This window comes from Sardina pilchardus, chromosome 1, assembly GCF_963854185.1.
Source record: "Sardina pilchardus chromosome 1, fSarPil1.1, whole genome shotgun sequence".
Taxonomy (NCBI): domain Eukaryota; kingdom Metazoa; phylum Chordata; class Actinopteri; order Clupeiformes; family Clupeidae; genus Sardina; species Sardina pilchardus.
Window position 1 is genome coordinate 35,179,957 of NC_084994.1, and position 22,896 is coordinate 35,202,852.

Here is a 22,896-nt window from a genome sequence, read left to right on the forward strand (position 1 = left end):
GCACGCAGTGCTGTGTCCATCTCCACACGAATGTGGCCTATTCTCGGTGGCATATCTCACCAACTCTTTTGGGAAATTCATGTTCCTCTGTAGTAGCCTTTCCCCAGGAACCCGGGTTTGCAGGAAATGGCTACATGGTCTCCAACTTTGGGCTGCAATTCTAATGCAATAGTGCCCCAGAATAATTAACTTGCTCTCCATAAAGAATCACTTGTCATGGCAGGGAGAGATCAACTCTAAAGGTCCTAATTTCCGGGATGATAAACTTTTCAATCATACAGGTAGGCTACATAACAGTAGGCTATGTGGACTTTTGATCAGCTGGGCTAGCCTACTCTGCTTCATGGAGTGGGCTCATGGGCTGCTGTCACATATCATTGTTGATTCTTTATCTTCACAATTTTGCTCCTGTCCCTGGCTTTGTGCTTTTCCACAGGAGAAGTTAGTTCATTAGTTAGTTAATCTGGTCTGATAGTTATGATTGATTTGGTGATCACGAGCAAATAGATAACTTAAAGGATATAAAACACACACACACTCAAAACTGTTTCCATCTGGCCATTACTGTCACTGTGTCCTCATGTCTGTGAGTGGTGTGTGAGAATGATGTCCACGACTTCATGTGACTTAGGGTGCGAGTTTGATGGCATATTTTGCAACTATCAACAGAAGGCAATGTACATGAACCCACACTGTTCGTAGACTTTTAAATGTCTTTTTTTATTATTAAACATTTTGACATTCATTTTGGCGAGAAGTTTGCCTGAATTCCAAACAATCTGGATACAGACAATCTTTGACATAATGATGCACCATATGTGGGATTTTAGAAGGCCCTATGTGTGTATCTTTATCCTTCCAAAAAATAAAAGTGGAATAAAATCTACTCACTGCAAAATGTAGACATTTTCCTTTTTTTTTTCAATGCCGTAGACCGCCATTACAATATTTGATATTTCAAAATAGGCTTTATGCTTTGGATCTACAAAACAACCGAGAACATAATACTTTTCTGTTTGAAAAATCAGTAATTTCTACATAATCATTTAAATGATTCAGCCAAGATACCATAACACTATCTACAATTGAAAAGAAAAAAGTGGTTCTGAAGCTTATATTGACGTCATTATACATTTTCACAAAGGCACAGTTCTGCTTCAATCACTAATTACTGATTATAGTATATGTACCATAAAAATTAAAGGACTTGCTTTATATCTATACAAAACTATAAATGGTAAGCATGTATAAACAATTTCTCAGATGTGATAAGAATTAGGCGGAGAGATCTTCTGTATGCTACAACAGCTTAAACCTGAAGAACTGCATTTCAAAAGCCCAGCATCCAACATACAGGCATAAAGGCATTACAACTGCATCGTTTTTTTTTTTAAATGATCTGTTTTGATTGTGAAGACACGGGATGGTAACTCTGCATGAGATGATGAGGAGGATGAGGATGATAATGATGCAAATCATACTGACCAATAGCAAACAAATAAATAAACACTCCAAGCCGCTCACTGAAAACGACTGTAAACAACTGAGGTTATGTCTATCCATCCATTTACAATGGTTTGCCATGCGGAGAGGAAATGTAGTACACAAGGTAAAAGAGACTATGAAATGGTTGAGTATTTTTCTTCTTCTTTTTTTAACTCTTAGGCTAGGACAATCTTGAGAGCAGAATGTGCTTGTTGTTTTTGTTTATGCTGTGTCAGAGGTGTGTGTGGGTCTTTGTGGTGTGCAAATCATCTGGGGTGGTGGAGGCGTCAGATAAGGCGTCTGCCACACGCTCCCAGTTTGACCTAATCATCGTCTTCATCATCATCACTGTCAGCATCCTCCATCTCCTCCTCACCATCATCATCAATATCATTGTCTTCATCATCACTGTCAGCATCCTTCATCTTCTCATCATCATCACCATCATCACTCTAATAGGCGCGCTTAGGCCATATCATTCGACTGTAATAACAACAACAACAATTCTCTAGACATGGTACAACAAGTGAGTTCACTCTGATTCAGAAAGGACTATTTCGGTAATGTCAACCTGAGATATTCCCCGGCACCCATGGACAAACATGTCACCCCTTTAAGTCATACAGTACAACAACCTGGATCTCCTGTGTGAGACATTCTCATATTATGTCAAATACACTGCAAAGCTTATAGCAATGTCTGACAGGAGTCAGCAACTGACTACCCATATGAAAAAAAGGTCTATAAACACATACATTACACATGTCATGTAGAATATAGCTGTGTGAAGAATTTTGTAGTAAAGAACTTGCATATACATTTCAAGCTGAAATGGCATAATGCCCTTTAACATGCGAGAGAGGTCATATATGTTAGTGTATATGAAAGGGACCATAATTATGTGTTAATAACACACTGTTATCATTTATACATGTTTATAAAGGGATATGTGAATTTTGCAGACATTTTTCATATGGGTTATCGTCACGTAAAAAGCACTGTGTGAGGTCTTTAAAGTAGCAATGTGGCCAAGAAAGCACTTGAAGCTAAACCACAGAAGCACTTAATCAGTACAGACATTATTCGAGGTGGTGTGTACAACATGTCTTCACAGAGACTGTTTTGTACAAATTGTGATGAGGCAAGCAGAGAAGGGTCCCGTCGAGGGTTGGTTAAGACTGTGCAGATATTTGTAGTAATACACGGTGGACAAAAAAAAGAGAATGAAATGTAAGAACACAACAAGAACACAAGCAAGTGCAAAAACAGGAATCATGTTGTTTTGGTTTAACGTGATTTTCATGATCTCCGTTCAACAAGCGAAAAAAAAAAAAAAAAAAACATGAGGTCACACAATCTTCTTTTGGTATAAAACAAACAAACAAACAAACAAAAAAGCACCTGTAGTGCAAAAAAATACATCATCACATACAGCTTTGGACTGCATCTGCAAAAAAAGGCACTTGTCTGGTGGCATGTTGACTTGTGCTTAACGTCTTCCCCCCTCCTACATACACACACACACAAACACACACACACACACACCAAAAAAAGTTAACTGAACAATAGTCCCTGGTGAATCCACCAGGTGGCGCTGTAGTCTCAGTGAAAATATTTAGCCAGGAAAGGGCCGTCTTGCTCAGATCCTTTAACTGTTGTCTGCTCATCTCATCTTTAAAAAACGAGCCGGGCAGCCAGGCAGGGTGTTTACAAGTAACCACACTCGCTGTGTCGGGTGCACAAATCCAGAGACATAAAGCAAGGAGGGCCTGCCCAAAGAGACTCCTCCAAAAAATACCATCAGAAGGCAAAAAGGCCCAAAAAAAGGCCACTGCGGCATCAACACAACCGCACAGTGTTATGTGTGTGGAAGGTGCTTCAGTACAAAATACGCTTAAACTTAAACCCCCAAGGACAACGACCGAGCAACAAGCCTTCTTATACTATGTGGGCACACACACACACACACACACACACACACACACACACACACACACACACACACACACACACACACACACACACACACACACACACACAGCTCACACACAACTCTCTCACACACACACACACACACACACACAATTCACTCAAGTTCAAGCACACGTTCAAGAAAAAAAAAACCCCTATGTGTTGCACATCAAGCATCAAACTGATTGCTCTTCTTCAGTTCCTTCACTCCCTCCCTCCCTCTCTCTCTCTATCTCTCTCTCTCTCTCTATCGCTCCCTTTGTCCCAGATGGAGGGAGCTGGTGCTCAGCTGTGTGACTCGGTGGCGCTGCACGGCGGCGTCTCCTGCTCGTTGATGGTGTGGAGGAAGAGGCACACGGGCGGCGTGAGCGGCGGGTGTGGCTGAGACGAGGGGGACATCACCCCCCTGCTCTCCACCCCTCTCCTCTCGACACCGCCCACCTGCCCCTCGGTGTCAGAGCGCTGGCTGCAGGCCTCGCAGAAGTCGTCCGCGCAGCCGTTACTCCCGCCGCCGCCATCGTCGTCGTCGTCGTCGCCGCCTCGCTCGTGCTCGCCGCTCAGCAGCCCTTCCAGTTCCGCTTTGGGGTCGCGGATCTCCAGCGAGCCCCTGTGACCCCCGCCCTCGCCCTCGCCGACGACCCCCCCGACACCGCCGCGTCCGCACACGCACACCTCGATCCCTGAGTCACCGGTGTAGCGTCGGTGTCGACCCCCACCCCCGCCCCCCCTCTCCTTCTCTGCCTGAGTCCCCGGAGCAGGAGGAGCCGGCTGCAGCAGCAGCACCTCCCCCCCCAGCAGAGGCTCCTTCTGCAGGTCCCCGGCGCTCCCGCTGCCCGTGCCGCCGCGCTTCTCCGGGCCTCCGATGACGTGCTCCTCCTCCTCCTCCTCCTCCTCCTCCTCCTCCTCCTCCTCCTCCTCCTCCTCCTCCTCCTCCTTGTCGTCCTCGTCCGCGGTCTTGCGCTGGCGGCGGTAGCCCGGCGGGGGGTCGATCTCCTCGGGCCCGGGAGGCCTCCTGGCGTCCGGGGTCGGGGGCGAGGACGCCTGGAGGGCGGACGACGGCGGCGGCGGCGGCGGCAGCAGGAGGCTGCTGGGCTGGTCCCCGGGGCTGTGGGCGTGGGCGCAGCAGCCGCTGGGCAGGGCGGGCGCGGCGGGGTGCAGCGCGCTGTAGGGGGGAGGGGGCGTCGGGGGCCGGTTCACCACCTCCTCGTAGTCCGGGAGCAGGTAGTTGGGGAGGAACCCTGCAGACACAGGAGAGACACAGGGGTCAGGCATGACAGAGCAAGAGTATACAGTATACAGTGTTGTTTACACCAGTGGAGTGGTCTATGACAACAGGGCCAGAACGGACAAAGCCAGCTTTACTTTCTACGGCGACTAAAGCCTAAAGTAAAAGAAGAGAGTTCCGAGGCCCTAAAAAATGATGCATATAAAAACTTTTATTTATTAGGACTACTTTTTATATGCATCATTTTTGAGTGCCTCGGATCTCTCTTCTTCTTCTATATCTGAAATCCCTGCACCGAAGAGCACCAAAAAGGATTTACACCTTGCAGCACTCCAGACCTTTTTTTTCTGACAAGAGTATACAGTGTTGTTTACGCCAGTGGAGTGGTCTATGAACACGGAGTCACTTCACAAGAACGGACAAAGCCAGCTTTACTTTCTACGGCGACTAAAGCCTAGAGAGTACCTTACACTGACAGACTTTGGCAAGATTAGGGAAAGATTCCTGGTTCCAAAGAGTAAAAGTCCAGCCATATATTCTTTCTACCTGTGCACTTAACACAGGTATCACTGATAATCACTAATAGATCCGAGGCACTCAAAAATGTGAAAATGTAAAAAAGAGACGTGGGTCAGCAGAGGCACACATTCCTGGTTCCAAAGAGTAAAGGTCCTGCCATATCTTTCTACCTGTGCACTTAACACAGGTGCTATCGCTAATTATCTGCTCTACCTGGCAGCTAATAAGGATGAGCTGGTTTCCAAAATGGTTGAATCAAATACTTGGCAGGACTTTTACTTTCTGAACCCGGGATGTCCGCCTCTGCGGGTCAGACATAAAAGAGCAGTGTTGTTTACACAGTAGAGTGGCCTATGAACACGGAGGCACTTCACAAGAAAGGACAAAGCTGGACATACGGCGACTAAAGCCGACCTTACACTGATAGACTTTGACAAGATTTGGCTTATCAAAAAAGACTACAATCTTTCAAGAATCTTTCACAAAATCTTGTGTAAGGTTGGCTTAAGATTGTTCAACACCTGCAACAAGATGCTACAGATGTTCTATCTGATTGTTTACTTATAATACATAGCATAATAGTTAAAAGGGGAAAAAAACCAGCTTTTCTTTCAAAAAGAAACAAAAATCTTTCAGTTTCCTGAACACATCGTTTGACAAAGCACAAAATCACACACACATTGAAAGAGATCCATCTAGTTTCATCACAGCTTGAACTTTGACACAGTGCAGTGAAGTGCACCAAGTGAACTTTTTTCCATACTTGTTCTTATTGTTGACAAGGCTATATATAGACATGCATTTTGGTCATCCAACTACGGTAGTCTCACATCGATCAGAGAGCAAACAGTCCCTCTGGCAGGAAGTGTGGTAGCACAGGACCCCATTGGTGGAGATGCGCCTGCACACCAGTGCAAACTAACCCTCTTCAACTTCCACGTTTGCTCTAGGCAAAGTGCTTCCCTGATACACCCAAAAACAATCATGTCCAGCTGAGAGGGCAAGTACTAGAATGCCTAGGCTATACGCTCGGACACATTTTGGCCCGGATCGGGTTTATGGTCCATTGACAGTCAGATAACCTACTGGTGGAGCAGTTGAGCTCAAATGTTCATAACAACTGATCATTTTATAATAAAAAAAAGCATCACATTTGGAAATTGGAGAAACTCACAAAGCATCACATTTGGAGAAACTCACAAAGGGGGTCTGATCAGATTTAGAATCATTGGCGCCTATATTATACAAAACTGCGTATCTATTCGGTTAAATGTATTCGCTCAGTCTACTCCATCTTGGGAAGGCTGGCACTGAGAGAGTCATGTTTGTTGGCCTCTCCAGAGCCTTTAACACCATGCTGCCTTCAGTGCTAAAGGACAAGCGGAGATGCATGCAGGTGGACTGTCCATTTGTGACCTGGATAACAGACTACTTGACCAACAGACCTCAGTATGTTAGACTAGGGAGAAGTTTTGAGGAGTACAGTAAGTTAACAGTAAGGTAAACCTCCGACAACAAGAGCCTTATGACATTGTTTTCTTAGGTGAATGTAAAACCATGTAAACACACAGCTCTTCTATTAGGAGGTTTACCACTTACTCTGAGTTAACTTATCCAAATTCGTCACTAACCCCACCTGCGTGCGACTGTCAATGTTATCTTTTGACAGTGAATCTTTTCAATATGCCCTTCTATTGCGTCATATTTCTCATTAACAAAATAGCAGAGCAAATCGTGTTGCATCGCGTCTCTTGCAGGGTGACTAATTAAACAGATATTATGTTAGGACACCAGTTAGGACATATCTACAGTACAGTAATTTCCTGACAGTGTTTTAGGCAATTTAAAAGAAACAAAACCATATTAACACCATGTTAACTGCCCCCCTGTATTGCCCTCATGGCTGAAGACATTTTGCAAATTCAATGTATAAGACGCGGCTAATAGTCGGGAAATTACGGGTATGTTCCAAAGTGGGGAGAAGTTCACCTTGTGTAATTAACCTTAGCGTCAGCTAAATGCCAAATGTAACACAAATTCGGATACACTACAATACATGAAAAGAGCTGTAACTTTAGCCTGGTTGCTTTAGCTGTTGAAACAAGCAACTTATACAGTAGGTAAAACCAATTTTTCTTTTGTTTGTTTGTTTGTTTGTTTTTCAGTACTCGGTGACTTCGAGAAACGGAGATCTATGTGAAAAAATTGCCTGATTTCTCCTTTCACTGCCCCACAACTCTTGGGCTTCAAAAACTCACTTTGACAGGGGTCTCAGTTACTTATTGCAGAGCAGATAATACAACACCACGTAATATTACTAATGGCTTCCTTACACCAAACAACTCTGACAAGATTTGGGAAAGATTGTAGTCTTTTAACTAATACCCTCCATTCAAGCTTTACTCAAAAGACTACAATCTTTCAAGAATCTTTCCCAAATCTTGTCAAAGTTGTTTGGTGTAAGGAGATTAGTTGAGAGTGTCATTAATACCTTGGCAAACCACGGGCTCAGTAAATCATGGAACAAACATTGAACATTAAAAAAAAAAGATTTACAATTCCACCAATCAAAGACCTCATACACTTTTAAAATGATAAGCCTTGTCATGATATCACCAAAAAACCCAAACAAACAAACAAAACACTATCTGCAAGTGACTTACAATTCCACCAATCAGAAGCCTTCATACACATTCATCTGTCACAAAAAAAAAAAAAAAAAAAATCAGATCAGTCTCATGACTTTAAAAGTCAGCGAGGACAAAAGCACTGCAAGGCCGCGACTGGTCGTGTGACCACCGGGCGGCCAGCTTGCGCAGAGGAAGGAAACAGCCCCGGCTAAACGGAGGCTCCAGGGACCGCTCTGGTGAGGAAACCAGCTTAGCAGAGGTCGCCGAGGTCAGAAACAACGTTGTCCGCGCTGAAAACAAGATGCCAGTCGTGCCCGTTGTGCAAGGCCTTTGGCACACGGTCAAAGCCAGGCGGTGGCAGCGACTGTAAACTGGGCTTCTCAGTATCATTTGGAAAGCGAAAAAAAAAAAATGGGGAAGAAAGGGAAGTGATCTCACACAAACGCAGTTTACACTACGCTGGGACAGAACGTGACGTTCAAAAATGTCCCAGTTTGTCACGGCGAGAAAAAAAAAAGAGGGGAACATCCATAAAGCCTTTTTGAGACAAGATCCAGACACAGTCAGCCTGTTACATTCAGAACCCGCAAAGGTGTCAAATGTCCCCCTCTTTCATGGATTTTTGCAGGGGACAGAGACATGCGATATCCTTTTCCCTGCTGATCTGGGATCAGTTCACCTATGAGGAGATAAGCCGGTGTGGAATGAGGGGGAGAGCAGACAGGGGTTTAGAGTTATTAGGTGACAATGGCCGTTAGTTAAGTCTCCTGACTTCAGAACATTTCGAGAGCGCAAGTCGGACAGGTCGTCTCGAGACGGCATTGCTGTGTGTGTGTGTGTGTGTGTGTGTGTGTGTATGTGAGTGAACCAAACCAACAGCTTTTCGTTTAAAAACAAATAAAAATGTCTCAGTTTCTTAATCAATTAAATATTTCACAAAATCACAGACTCACCAAACCTAACAAAACCCTCCAATCCACCCACCCACCAAACTTGACAAAAGCACCACTATCCTTTTCTGTTTGAATATGCCCCACTAGTTGTAACTTTTTGCATTGGTTAATGTTTAAAATGAACTGTTTGCACCACTCGTTGTCAACCACATTGAGGCCAAACTTTAGACATGACCTCTTGACGTCCTGTGACTAGAATCAAGGATCTCATTCATCACGTCTCGAGGCCAGATAACACTTCCAAGTGTTTGACAAGATCACAGAGACCACTCCAGCTCCATTTGCAACTAAATGTTTTTATGCTGCAGAAGTGGTCTGTCTCTGAGCCTTATTCACTGGTAGAAAGGCATGGAGCTGGAGCTGTGGACTAGCAGGTACATTAGTACAAAGTGAAACAGAGGGACAAGTGAGAGAGAGAGAGAGAGGCTGTGTCTCAAACCGCCTACTTGCACACTTCAAATACTCAGTTTAAGTATATTGGGACAATACTATCCATGATATTGGGACAATAATAACCATGGAAAAGTGGGCACAACACAAGTAAAAGTTCGTAGGCTGTGTCTCAAACCGCCTACTTGCACACTTTGAATACTCATTTTAAGTATATAGTGCAGTTATTGGGACAACACTAACCATCGAAGAGTGGGCACAACGGCACTAAACGCTCAGTGCACACTAGCAGTGTACCGAGGGAAGTATGCTCAAATCGCCCACATCCCAAATCGGCACGTGACTCCTCATTCTCAATAGATAGATAGATAGATAGAGAGAGCAAGAGAGAGAGCGAGAGAGATAAAGCGTCTCTGAGCCGCGTGCGTCCCTACTTAGAAGGGAGTTGTGGGCCTCGCGGTAGAGAGAGAGAGAGAGAGAGAGAGAGAGAGAGAGAGAGAGAGAGAGAGAGAGAGAGAGTCCTACTTAGGTAGAAGGGCATGGAGTTGTAGTTGTGGGCCTCGCGGTAGGCGATGAGGTTGATCTCGTGCTGCCGCTGCTGCTGCTGCAGCCGGTGCTTGGTGCGGCGGTGGTGGCACACGCAGCAGCAGCTCAGGATGAAGATGATGGCCCACACCAACCAGAACCCTGCACAACAAACACACAAACAAACAAACAAACAAACAAACAAACAGCATAAATAAAGTATAGTACAAGTAATTTCCTGCATATAAGGCACAGGACAGAGTTTTATGGAGGTCAAAAGAAACAAAACCATATCAACAACACCATATTAACTGCCCCCCTCAAAAATAAAAATCAATGTATAAGCCGCGGCTAATAGTCGTGAAATTACGGCATTCCTCCCACAGGTACGCTCATGGATGTAGACTATGGAGACATGCTATGTAGACTTACGGGTCATTTCAGTTGACTCTTTTTAAATTCTTACACAATATCTCAGCTGTTATGCTGATGCTTGCAGATCACTGAATACACAACGTTTTCCATAAGTAAGTAAGTAAGTATTTTATTTGTATAGCGCTTTTCACAGATAAAATCACAAAGTGCTTTACAGTACATAATAAAATACAAAAACAAGAATAAAAGTCAGGCATGAAATACACATTTTTTAAGAGAATAAAAAAGAGACGGAAATAATAAAAGAAAAGAAAAGGGCCATAAGTAAAATAGGGAATTAAAAAGGTAGTATCACAGGTTTAAAAAGGCCATCCTGAAGAGGTGGGTTTTTAACCTCCCTTTAAAAAGGTCAGTACTGCCCGCAGACCTAACCTCCATGGGTAGTGCATTCCACAGTTTGGGGGCTGCAGCAGCAAACGCCCTATCACCACAGGTCTTGAGGCGAGTGCGGGGTATGGCAAGCAGGTTGTGGTTGTTGGATCGGAGGGAGGGGGGAGCGGAGTGAGGGTGAATGAGGTTGGTGAGGTAAGTAGGAGACTGACCATGGAGGGCTCTATATGCTAATGTTAAAATTTTGAATTGGATCCTGTAAGCCACAGGGAGCCAGTGAAGGGAGTGAAGGAGAGGGGTGACATGGGTGCGTCTGTTTGACCTGGTGAGGAGTCTGGCAGCTGCATTCTGAATGGATTGCAAACGGTGGAGTACAGATTTGTTGAGTGAAGAGAACAAGGCATTACAGTAGTCAATACGGGATGAAATGAAGGCGTGAATGAGCATTTCCAACTCTGACTGGGAAACCACAGACCTCAGCTTGCATATATTCCGCAGGTGAAAGAAACAGGATTTGGTGAGTGATTTGATGTGGCTGTCAAAAGACAGAGACTTATCAAAGATCACCCCTAAGTTCCTTATGCTAGGGCGCACTAGGCTTGAGAGACTGCCTAGGTTCTGCTGTATCATGGGCAGCACTTTATCAGGCGCAACAACTAAGACCTCTGTCTTATCCACATTTAGCTGTAGGGAGTTTTCTGCTAGCCAACCCTTAATGGCAGACAAGCAGTCAAGCAGTATAGCAAGATTATGGGCCTCGTTTGGCCTAAAGGTAAAATGGAGCTGCATGTCATCGGCATAAAAATGGTAGGCAATGTTAAAACTCTGTATGATCTGGCCCAAGGGGAGCATGTACAGGGAGAACAGTATAGGGCCCAGCACTGACCCCTGGGGGACGCCACAGGACAGGGGGGCCTGGGGTGATAGAAATTCACCAATCGATACGGCAAAACTTCTTTCAGCAAGGTACGATGTGAACCAGTCAAGAGCAATGCCAGAGATGCCCACCCAGTCTCGCAGCCTATTGATCATTATCCCATGGTCCACAGTATCAAAGGCAGAGCTGAGGTCGAGGAGCACCAGCACAGAACAACAGCCAGAGTCAGAGGCCATCTGAATGTCATTGTGCACTCTCACGAGGGCAGTTTCCGTGGAGTGCTGTTTTCGGAAGCCAGACTGAAAAGTGTCCAATAGCTCAAACTGTTCAAGAACACCAGTGAGCTGGTTAGCAGCAACTTTTTCCAGAATCTTGGAGAACAGAGGTAATTTGGATATGGGCCTATAGTTTTTTAGCACTGTTGGGTCCAGGTTAGTTTTTTTAAGCGTAGGTTGGATAATGGCATGCTTGAAAAAGGTAGGGACACAGCCTGAGGCTAGCGAGGAGTTAATTATATCAACAATGGTGGGTCCAATAGAAGGTAAAACCTTAGAAATTAGTGATGTTGGAAGTATGTCCTGCGGACTGGATGGTAACCTCATTCTCTTGGTGATGGCAACCAGATCCACAACACTGATAGGCTGAAAGGACTCCAGAGTGACAAGTTGAGGGGGAGGAGGCTGACTACGGTTGTGGGGGTAAGGCATTGGCTGTATACTGGCTCGGATAGACATTACCTTATCCACAAAAAATGCAAGCAGGTTATCACAGTCATTTTGGGAATGTGTTATTACCATGTTAGCAGGAGGGGCGACAATCTTGTTAATTGTGTCAAACAAGACCTTAGGGTTTTTCTTAGAGGAGGAGATCAAGCTGGAGAAATATGCTGATCTTGATTTAGTCACCAGGCTATTAAAATCACGCATAAGGTCTTTAAGATAAAGACGGTGAACCTCAAGTCCTGTGGCTTTCCATAGCCGTTCTATTTTGCGGCACTTCCTCCTATGACATCGGACAGCCTCCGTTATCCAGGGTGAAGGCCTACGGATGGGTCTGGTTTTGGATTTAAGCGGTGCCACAATATTTAAAACAGAAGAGCAGTGATCATTGAATGCCTGGAGTAAACAATTTACATCATCACTGTCATTGTTAAAGCTATTAAAATGAGCCGTGAATTGCTCAACAGTAGATTCAGTTATGATGCGGGAACGTGACACCATCCTCTGACAGGGGGGTTCAGCAGTTGTTAAAACATCAAAGAAAATACACTTATGATCGCTAATGAGCAGATCCTCACACCGCAATCCCTTAACATCTAGCCCAAGGGTAAAAACAAGATCTAAAATATGGCCAGCCGCATGTGTGGGTTCATGAACATGTTGAATCAGGTTGTGTGATGCAGTAACACTTAAAAATTCTTTGGCTGCGTGATTGTTATCATTGTCCACATGCAGATTAAAATCACCCAATAAAAGCAGTTTCTCAAGCTTGATAACGGAGGACATGAAGTCAATAAAATCAGAGATAAACTGCCCGGCCGGGCCCGGTGGACAATATATAAGAATGCAATATATCGGTTCAAGCCGACCTACACGGGTGATTTGCAGTTCGAAGGAGGAATAGGTGTCCGAGTTCACCAACTGACAAGCAAAGTAATTCCTCCACACCATGGCTATGCCTCCGCCACGGCCTGACAGCCGAGGGGAGCCAATGAACGAACACTCGACAGGGCACAATTCATTAAGATGGGTAAAATCAGAGTTCTGCTGCCAGGTCTCTGTCACGAACATAAAATCCAATTCCTCTTTGGTAAATAAGTCATTTAAAACGTGGGCCTTGTTCGCCACAGAGCGAGCATTCACAAGACACACTCTCTTTGCAGTGGAGTCTGCATTTTGACTGGAAGGGATAGGGGCAGAGGTGCAGATAGCCGTGAGCGCAGATCGAGTGATGGGAGTTCGTTGCGCTCTGCGCTGAGTGTTCCCATGATGACGGCCGGTGATAACTGTAATTAGAGATGGCGAACGGCAGGGGGGGCTAGCGATGGCAACTACCAGCTGGGGCAGGGCCTTGCCGGTGGCAGCCGGAAGGTCCGGATGCCCACTCAGTCAGTCATTTCGCAAGCGGCGTGGTGCTGACTGTCCTAAACAATCCTAAACAAAAAAAAAAAAGACTGCGATGCCATGGAATCCTGGCTATGCAAATACGCTATGCTGTCCTTAGATCTTCTGGCAAGATGGTCTTTCAGTAAACATTAACATTTTTAGTCAATGTCTGTAAATCACTGAATACACAGAACTCTGCTCAACACAAACAAAAGTGGACACCAACATGTAGTCAAGTCTTTTTTTTTTCTCCCCCAGCCAGAGATGGCATCTGGGCAATTTGGCTAAAACAAAGTGGATGCTGAGATGAGATGACATAGCTTTATTTACTATTTGCATAACATTACATTTTGCCGGTAATATGCTCTGTTCTGGGAGCCTCCTGCTCTTCCATGTGCAAACACGGAGAGCTTTAAGGCAGGAGGAGCAGCAAAGATCAACCCCCCATGGGTACAGAACAGAGCAGACGTCAATGACTGCGTTTACATGCACTTTGGTATCCCGGTTATGATCGGGGTTTTGAAGTCTCCCAGTTTTGTATTTGCACATGTAAACATCATATCCCGATTTCGGAACCCCGGTTACGAGTATCCCGGTTATGCTAGGTGTACTCCCAGAGAAACCGGGATACTGTTCCCGGAATACTAAAGTGCATGTAAACGCAGTCAATGACAAACGTGGATAAATAAGTCAGCAGTACATGTGTGAGGAGGAGATGGGGTGGAGGTGGGTCAGATAAAGGCTTGCTGTGAAGCGGCAGACAGAAGGTAGACTAAGGCAGCTTCGATAAGGCGCTCTGAATGATCTCCGCCAGTAGTGACACAGCAGCGGAGGTGATCAGCTGAGCAATCAGCTGGACCCGTCAGGGAAGCTGTGGCCTGTCTGAACTAGCAGTCTAGCTCCATTTTTTTCTGAGAAACCTACTGAAGCCAACTTTTTTCAGGTTGCTTTCCATCTAAATCACGAGGATCTCTAAATTCAAACGTCACATTCATTTTTCTCCCAAACCAAATTCAGAAGAGGCTTGCAGGAAAATGATCTAATTACTAGTTGGGGCGTTGAATCCGCGATGACGATCGTGGCGACGCTAAAGCTGATTAGAGATGGGGCAACTCTCCGAACGACGCTCCGGGGAACGGTTCCTCATTGTTGTGGTTCTGGCATGTTCCCATTGCTATTGGGCAACCGTTTCTTTTCTGGAGAACTTTAATTATCAGTAAGCAATTTGTCATGATCCTTCAATCACAAATAAATGGAACCAGTTATGTGGTTGCCTAGCAACACTGCTCAAAAACGCTGCTCCATTTATCATCACCTTAAAGGAAAACTATGCAGGATTGGCGATTTCATCGTCGGTTTCGCTTTCAATTTACGTTTTCGCTCGTTTTATGCTTGCATATTTCTCTGCAGAGCTTCCCCTACAGCTTTAGCGTGTATATTTTACAAAACTCCTCAATCGGTCAGTCTGCCGTGCCTTTTCATGAGACTTCACATGACACTTCCTGGAGTAGAGCATGGGTGCGTGCCCGAGGGCTCCAGAAATTGCAAGCGTGGTTCTACCGCTACAGACCACTAGGGCGGCCGAAAAAAACGCCTGAAGAGTCCCCCATTCATTTCAATGGGGAAACGCCTCTGGTGGAGCATTGCAGAACTACAAGGGTCTAAAAACGGGAATACCGGAGAAACGACAACCGGCAGCCATCCGACATTAACAAGCAAACTACACCGGATCGGGCCTGATTTTTTTTGTGTTTGAACCGCATCGATAGCTCAAACTCTCTAGGAGAAGAGGCGTTCTCAAAAAACGGGCAAAGAAGAACAATAGATGACAAAGTGGCAGCGGTAAAGCCTAAAGGGCCGTTCACACCAAGAACGATAACGATAGCGATAACTATAAACAAATATCGCTCTCGTTAATATGAATGACAACGTTCACACCTAAACTATAACGATAACGACATGAAGAACGATGTCGTTGTTGATCACTTTCAGAGCGATTTTGAGAACGATAAAAAGCTAACAGCCAATCAGAACCCATAATATTCTAGCCATCACATTCATTAACATGAGGAGAGACTTTTCTTCTATTTGGCCAGTGTGGACGCTTTTATCGTTATGGTTATAGTTATCGTTATCGTTATCGTTCTTGGTGCGAACGGCCCTTAACGCGACACTCAGATCATAATAAGATCTATCTTGTTCCTAAGTTACGGTCTACGGCTCCATTGCCTCAAGCCCTCAACTGACAATTGAATATGTTCGCATTGCGCTTTGAAAGTTGAACCAAGTTTAACCTGAAGAGGGGGATGATGAGGAAGGGAGGGATAATGAGAAAGAGAGGGGTGATGAGGAAGAGATGGATAATGAGAGAGAGAGGGATGATGAGAAGGAGAGGGATGATGAGGAAGAGAGGGATGAGGAGGAAGAGAGGGATGATGAGGAAGAGGGGGATGAGGAGGAAGAGAGGGATGATGAGGAAGAAAGGGATAATGAGAAAGAGAGGGATGATGAGGAGGACAGGGATGATGAGGAAGAGGGAGATGAAGAACACTTACACCAGAGTTCGTAGTAGTAGCTGCAGCACTGCGTGTTGCCGCAACAGTGGCCCACTTCACACACATAGCTCTGGTTGTTTAGGCCCTCACAGTGTATTACATTCTGAGAGAGAGAGAGAGAGAGAGAGAGAGAGAGAGAGAGAGAGAGAGAGAGAGAGAGAGAGAGAGAGAGAGAGAGAGAGAGGGGGAAATAGAGAGAGAGAGACAGAGAGAGAGAGTTGGAGGAGGTATGTGGGAAAAAAATGGAAGACAAAACATTGTATCAGTGGCATAACAGTCAGATATCGAACTATATGAAACAGCCCTAATAGTGAGATTATTAAATGAATCAATGATTTGATTGGATCTGTGACCAATCTGAACTCATCCAGATCCCATCCTACTGTTGAAGAGTCAGCTTGGAATGCAGCATCATAACTCTGACATACTGTACTGTACGAACGCCCCTTGTGTACCATGTACAAACACAATGGAATCGACAACACATTTTACAACAATGAAGTAAGGGCTGTCCTCGTGTGTTCCAACACAACTGTACTAAACGAGATCCCAAAGCAATCCCCCACAAGGGTCCCTGCCCTTATGAGACAGCAGTGTCCCAGCTGTTTGAAAGGAGGGGGGGCTGACTGTTAGATAAACGTCACAGTTCTGATCCTCTCCCCCTCACCAAAACCACCACTTTCCACAAAAAAAACTAGAAAAGCTCTGTGAGAGCGCAGACCTCTCCGCCAAGCAAAAACATAACCGCTTCCTGGATCCAGACGGTAATATGGATCACTCTTACTTCTAAAATGTAATCGTTTCTTCCTTGGGTCAATTTAGACCTTCCCTGAAACTTTCGTTGAAATCCATCCATAACTTTTTTTAATTATCTTGCAAACAAACAAACAGACAGACAGACAGACAAACTCCGATGAAAACATAACTTCCTTGGCGGAAATAAAAAAGCATTAAATGATTCTCTCCGAGTCCAGACGTCACATGAAGATAAACATCAAAGTTCTGATCCTCTCCCCTCACATCCTCACCAAAACCACCACTTTCCTCAAAAAAAAAAGAATGAAAAAAAAAAAAAGCTTTAAATGATTCTCTCCAAGTCCAGACGTCACATGAAGGGGGTCAGTCAAGCCAAAGCTTGCCCCAGCTCACAACCCAACCTGCTGACCCGTGTCAAACTCCTCGGCTCGTTGCAGCTTCGCGTTGCATCAGTCTCGCCACAAAGTGTTGCCTCACAAAATCATTTCAGAGCACAATGCAAACAGCCAAACCCCTCCCGTGGCCAAGGGCCACACTGCACAATCTAACAGCTGAGGCCAGGGATTAGATAAGGTGAAAGAGAACTTGCGTTAAATGCTGATTGTTTGAGTCAGACAACAGCAGCGAACAGGGGAGGGGGGGAGGGCAGACAACTTAACACAGAGAGCATGGTCCATTGACACGTAAACAATGAAAAGAGTTCCCTTCACTTTTTCAAACGAGACAGGAAACCTCTGACTATGACTAAAAGCAGCTCCAGCCTCCAGCTTATCACGGAAAAACACTGAAAGCCTCAGCTGTCTCAAAGGCTGTCCCGAGGGGGTGGGGGGGACGATCAGTCCACTCACCTTTTTAAAGCAAAAAAAAAAAAATCAAATAAAGAAGAGCGCTTTAAAACAATCTATCACTGTCCTAAGTTTATCTCCTACTCTCTCTCTCTCTCCCTCCCTCTCGATGTCGTGTCTCTGAGCGTCAGTTAATCATTACGCGGTAGAGAAGAGTGAGATGTGAGGGTCCGCTACCGGCCATGTGCTCGCGGGGAGAGGCATCCTCATCAGCTGCTCCTCAGTCCGGTGTGCTCCTTCTACACCGCAGGGCCACAATGCCAAGGGGGGAAAAAGACACACACACACACACACACACACACACACACTCAATCACGCTCTCTCTCTCTTTCTCTCTCCCTCCCTTTCTCCCTCTCTCTCTCTCAAACACACACACAGACATGCACATACACACAGACATGCACGCACACACAGACATGCACACACACACACACACACACGCAGACACGCACACACACAGACACGCACACACACAGAGAACAAAACAAGTCCAAGGAGGGGACAGGGATTGCTCTACGGAATTTTCCAGCCAGCAGTGTAGAGTGAGCCATGAGTACGGGCACTTTATAATAAGGTGCTCTCTCTGTATTCAGAGCTGGTGTGTGTGTGTGTGTGTGTGTGTGTGTGTGTGTGTGTGTGTGTGTGTGTGTGTGTGTGTGTGTGTGTGTGTGTGTGTGTGTGTGTCTCAACTGTTCAGGGTGTGTGTTATGAGGCTTGCCATTCCTGTGTTACCCTGTATCTCTTTTATACTCTCAATCTCTCTATCACTATACACTTCCTCTCCCTCTCTCTCTGTCTCTGTCTCTCTCTCTTACACAATCACACACACACACACACACACACACACACACACACACACAGACATACACACACACAGACACACACACACACAACGTACAGTCAGGCCAGTGAAACAAAGCCCTTCTCCAGCTAGACCACACCACATCACACCACTCTCTCACTAACCATATAAAACACATACAAAACAAAACATTTTGTTCTCTTCCGTCCTCTCCTCTCGAACAGTTTTTTTTCCTCTTCGTTCTCACATTGACTCAGTTTCAGCACACTGGAGCCCACATACTTTTGACTTGGCAAGCACTCTCATACATGGCACACAAGACACACACACACTGTACACACACACACACACACACACACACTCTGGTGCGTCTGTACAAAAGCAAACACAAACACACTCCTGTTGACACAACACAACACAACAACCACCGTCCCCTACAGATGGCCACACCACAGCAAGCTGTTCGGGCAGGACCAGTGTGTGTGTGTGTGTGTGTGTGTGTGTGTGTGTGTGTTGTAAAGCTGCCTTTTCGGAGGCACTCCGAGCCATACAATGGAAATTCCACACATTTCTATACTAAGCCAGAGAGGTCAAGGTCTTCCTTCAAGTAGGCTCATAACCCCCAATCTACCCTCCAACCTGACCTGTACATACTAGTAAACACACACACACACACACACACACACACACACACACACACACACACACACACACAGACACACACAGACACACACACACCTATGGTTAATGCCAACTGTGTGCTGTTCAAATCTGTTTCTGATCCTGTTCTGTCTTGAAAGTTCAGGCCTGACTGAACCAAACTGAACCATGTCTTGGTTTCCCTGTGCACCAGTGGCGCAGCGCAGCGCTCTACGTGACACTAACTCATTCGTACTGACTGCTGGGTCCAATTACGACTTATTTTCTGAGCCATCTCCTTGGTAAATAAGTGCCCTCTCTCTCTCTCTCTCTAAACACGGGCGCCCACAGACAGCGTGAGACAGAGCCGCTCGGCAGACAAAAACCTCTCGTCTCAGCCGATAAACAACTGACAGACAAGACGAGCGGCTCTTCTTCTCTGGCTTCTGAGAAGGGAGTGGGTTGCGTTACCCTGCCAGAGGATCATCATCATCATCATCATCATCAGCTAAATGGCTTCAAGCCACTCCAAACCCTTATGAGACACTGCTGAAACGGGAAGACACCAGACACACTCCCAGCATGGGGCGCCTTAACCGTCTCATATTGTCCCCCCCCCCCCCTCCCTCCCCTTAGCCAAGCTAAGCACTTTTTGGGCTTTTGTGATCTGCATTCGATATGGTATTAAGAAGCATTTAATCCCCTTATCTGATCCAAACTCCTCTCAGTTTAATTGCTCTGAAGTGGACAGCTGCCATCGCCTTCTCCACTCACAAGTCGCCACCAGCTTTCCACCCACACGGGATTAGGACTCATATGTCTTGTATGAAGAAACCTTTTCATGGCTGTTCATCTGAATAGCTCAGGTATTTCATGGCTAAACTAATAGCAACAGAAAAACTGGAGGATGCGTGCATTGGATTTACTCGCAGGCTGATGAAACACTGTTGACAACGGGCGAATACATTTTTGGAGGTTTGGCTCTACGCCTCGAGAATCTTGCCGAGGTTCAAACTGGGTGTGAGATTTTGGTGTGAAAACTTGGTGTCACAGCATACTGTATCTGACAATAGCCGAGATTATTTAGTCATGGCATTGATGATGTTGTGATAGTGCAAATGTAATACAAAACACAATCTTTTGTTTATCAAGTTGATCAGGATTCAGGTTGCTATACTGTTCTTCTTTCATATTAAATACAGGCTACAGACTCTCCAACCCACTCCACTTGTGATCTGTTTGCCACAAAAATGACCAAATCACACAAAAGGCTAAAAGAAATTGTAAGGGTGAATCGGATTCATTTTGTTCAGATGTCTTACAAGACGATCTATACCCTTTTATCTGTTGTGTTCATTATTTTATCCACAATAATCATGAAAAGGCTCACATATCTCCGCAGTGCTAGTGTGAACCAATGTGGTGGACCAGTGGGACTTAGCAAAATGTTCATGTTCAATAGGCCACATTGGAGACATGGAGTGCCTCTCGTTCGTCTTTTTATCTATCCCCCCTTCCTTCCTCGGTCCTCGTCCTAACTGATGGGGCGGCAACAATGGGATACTCTATCCAGTGTTAGTTATAGATCAGTGGGAACGAGCCTGGAGGACCGAGCATCGAGGAGAGAGGTTTGAGAGGCACCCATGGTGTGACTTGCTGACTGGCCAGGGTTTCCTCAAACATAGAAGGGTGACTGACCACTTTTCTAGAGAGGTTCAGGAGGGTCCCCCCCCAGAGCAAGATATGTACATTCATACCACGGCCTATAAAAATAATACCCTCCTGTCCTGATCTACCACTGGTCACCTGACCTTCCATCAAAACAATATGGAACGTTTCAGTTCTACCTTTCAACTTTCATTGAGAACTCAAAACACAAACAAGGGAACAGACACTTTTAAGCATAACTTGGCTATACAGTGAGGAAAACTGATGTAAAATAGACAACAGCTGCCTTGCTAAGTGTTGATGTAGTAGTAGCATATTACAATTTATTACGTATTATAAAGTGCTAAATATCTATATATACACACACACACACACACACAGTATATATAATAAAATGGCACATAAAGGCCATAAACAGCTCTTCCTTGTGTCAAGGAAAACAAATAAACAAACAAACGAAAACACTAGGTCCAACTGCATTAAACAGATTCATCTTTGGTGAGACAAGAGGAGCCCATCAACACAGACAGGAGCAGGACACAGAAGGCAAGTGTGCATGGCTCTTCCTGTTCTATGTCTGGACAAGTTATACCAATCACCAGTTACCATCATCTTAAAAACAGTAAAAACTCATTTGATCACTCCTGCCATTCCTGACACTCCTGAATATGCCAATGATTACTGATACAGTTCACACTGATTTCAATACAACTTTTTAGCTGACATGAACATGTTTTTTACGGACAGTGTCTGATATTGAATGATGTGCTTCCATTTTGCCCACTGAAGTTTAGGTCATGCAGTATAGGCTGGCTACTGCTACCTGCTACACCCCTGGCTATATTCTAATCAAACACGTTAGCCCCTTCGGCTGTCACTTGTACCCTGTAACAACCTGTCTAACAACAGATACCATCCATACATTACGTAAGTTGATCGCCACGTGTGTCTGACTTTTACTGCACCCGTCATATGTTTACTATGCATTGTGTAGTGCAAGGTACTTGCCAACTGATAAGACAATACATAGTTCATCTCTTTTTTCCCCTCTAGAGCAGAAGACCCTCGTTGTAACGTGCTACACTGACAGGGCGAAACTGAACTGATTACTTCAGTGGCCTAACGGTGGTGTTTGAGATAGTGTGACATGCAGTGATAACCTCGTGCTCACATTCAAACAGACTATTCAATTCGTTCACACATGTTGGGTCACTTCAACAAGTCGCTGTCGGACAGCCAAGTTAGCTAACTAAACGTAAAACGTTATGCTCCTTCAGTTTCTTTCAACTTTAATCAAGAAACCGGCTGAACTTCTGGGCTAACAATAATATAACTGTTACCACTTAATTAATTTGTCCACAGATAATGTGCCGCTCCAAGATCCTTCGCTGCAGATGTGGTCAAATCAAGAACAAACACAACAACTTTACTTTTTGTGTATGGTAACCATTAGTGGTCTCTCAGCTGATGTAATATCGTGTAATAGCCTGATAACGAATGTGACAAGTTTACTGCGACCGACTGTGGGCTGGTGAGCTAGCTATGTAAACAAGCTAATCATCTAGAGCACTGAGATAGACTTTAACAATACTTCATTAGGAAGAATATTCTCTCGTTATAGCCTAGTTGTACATGGTGAGTTACGAGCATCAGTAAAAAAACGTAGCTTAGAGAACATCAAGTGCACTTACCTCGTTGACTGTGGCCTCCGTAGGCTTGACAGGACCAGCTACGTAAAGAAACAAACCCATTTTCAAACTGGACACATTCGGCCTCCGTCGGCTAGCCTGAGTGTCGACAGTCGACATGGAACGGAGTTGTTCAGTTGACCAGTATCACAACTCAAACAGGCCGCAGCATGCGCCGCCTTCTTGGTTGCACATAATTGGCCCGCTGAAGGAGACACAACCTTCGCCCGGCTAATTGCCGCCGGTTCCACTGGCTGTTCCAGCTGTTACACAAGCTGTGCCTTCAAACTGGAACGCTGGATCAGCTGGGTGTGGCGAAGTCACATCCTTCTCCATGTGCACAACGTGATGAGAACAACTTGTGTTTCTGTCCGCCCACTAAGCACTCTGCACTGGGATTGGGCAAAAGTAATCAGCTGGAGGACATTCAGCCAATCACGCGTTGCTCCCAGTCGAAGAGGTACAATGCTTGCACCAATGAAACGTCAGTGCGTTGAC

General features: G+C 45.2%; 1 protein-coding gene across 2 annotated transcripts; it reads right to left on the bottom strand.

The window, feature by feature from the left end:
- Positions 1 to 699: 699 nt before the first annotated feature.
- Positions 700 to 22,655, bottom strand: wbp1lb (WW domain binding protein 1-like b). Of its 2 annotated transcripts, none has more exons than XM_062543247.1 (4): positions 22,402 to 22,655; positions 16,001 to 16,103; positions 9,699 to 9,860; positions 700 to 4,694 (listed from the first exon to the last, which is right to left on the bottom strand). In XM_062543247.1, the coding sequence occupies exons 1-4, from the start codon at positions 22,516 to 22,518 to the stop codon at positions 3,742 to 3,744; spliced, it is 1,335 nt and encodes a 444-aa protein (XP_062399231.1). In that variant the 5' UTR covers positions 22,519 to 22,655; the 3' UTR covers positions 700 to 3,741. The 2 variants fall into 2 exon arrangements, with proteins under 2 accessions (XP_062399231.1, XP_062399239.1); XM_062543255.1 differs by lacking the exon at positions 22,402 to 22,655 and adding an exon at positions 17,779 to 18,055.
- Positions 22,656 to 22,896: the final 241 nt, after the last annotated feature.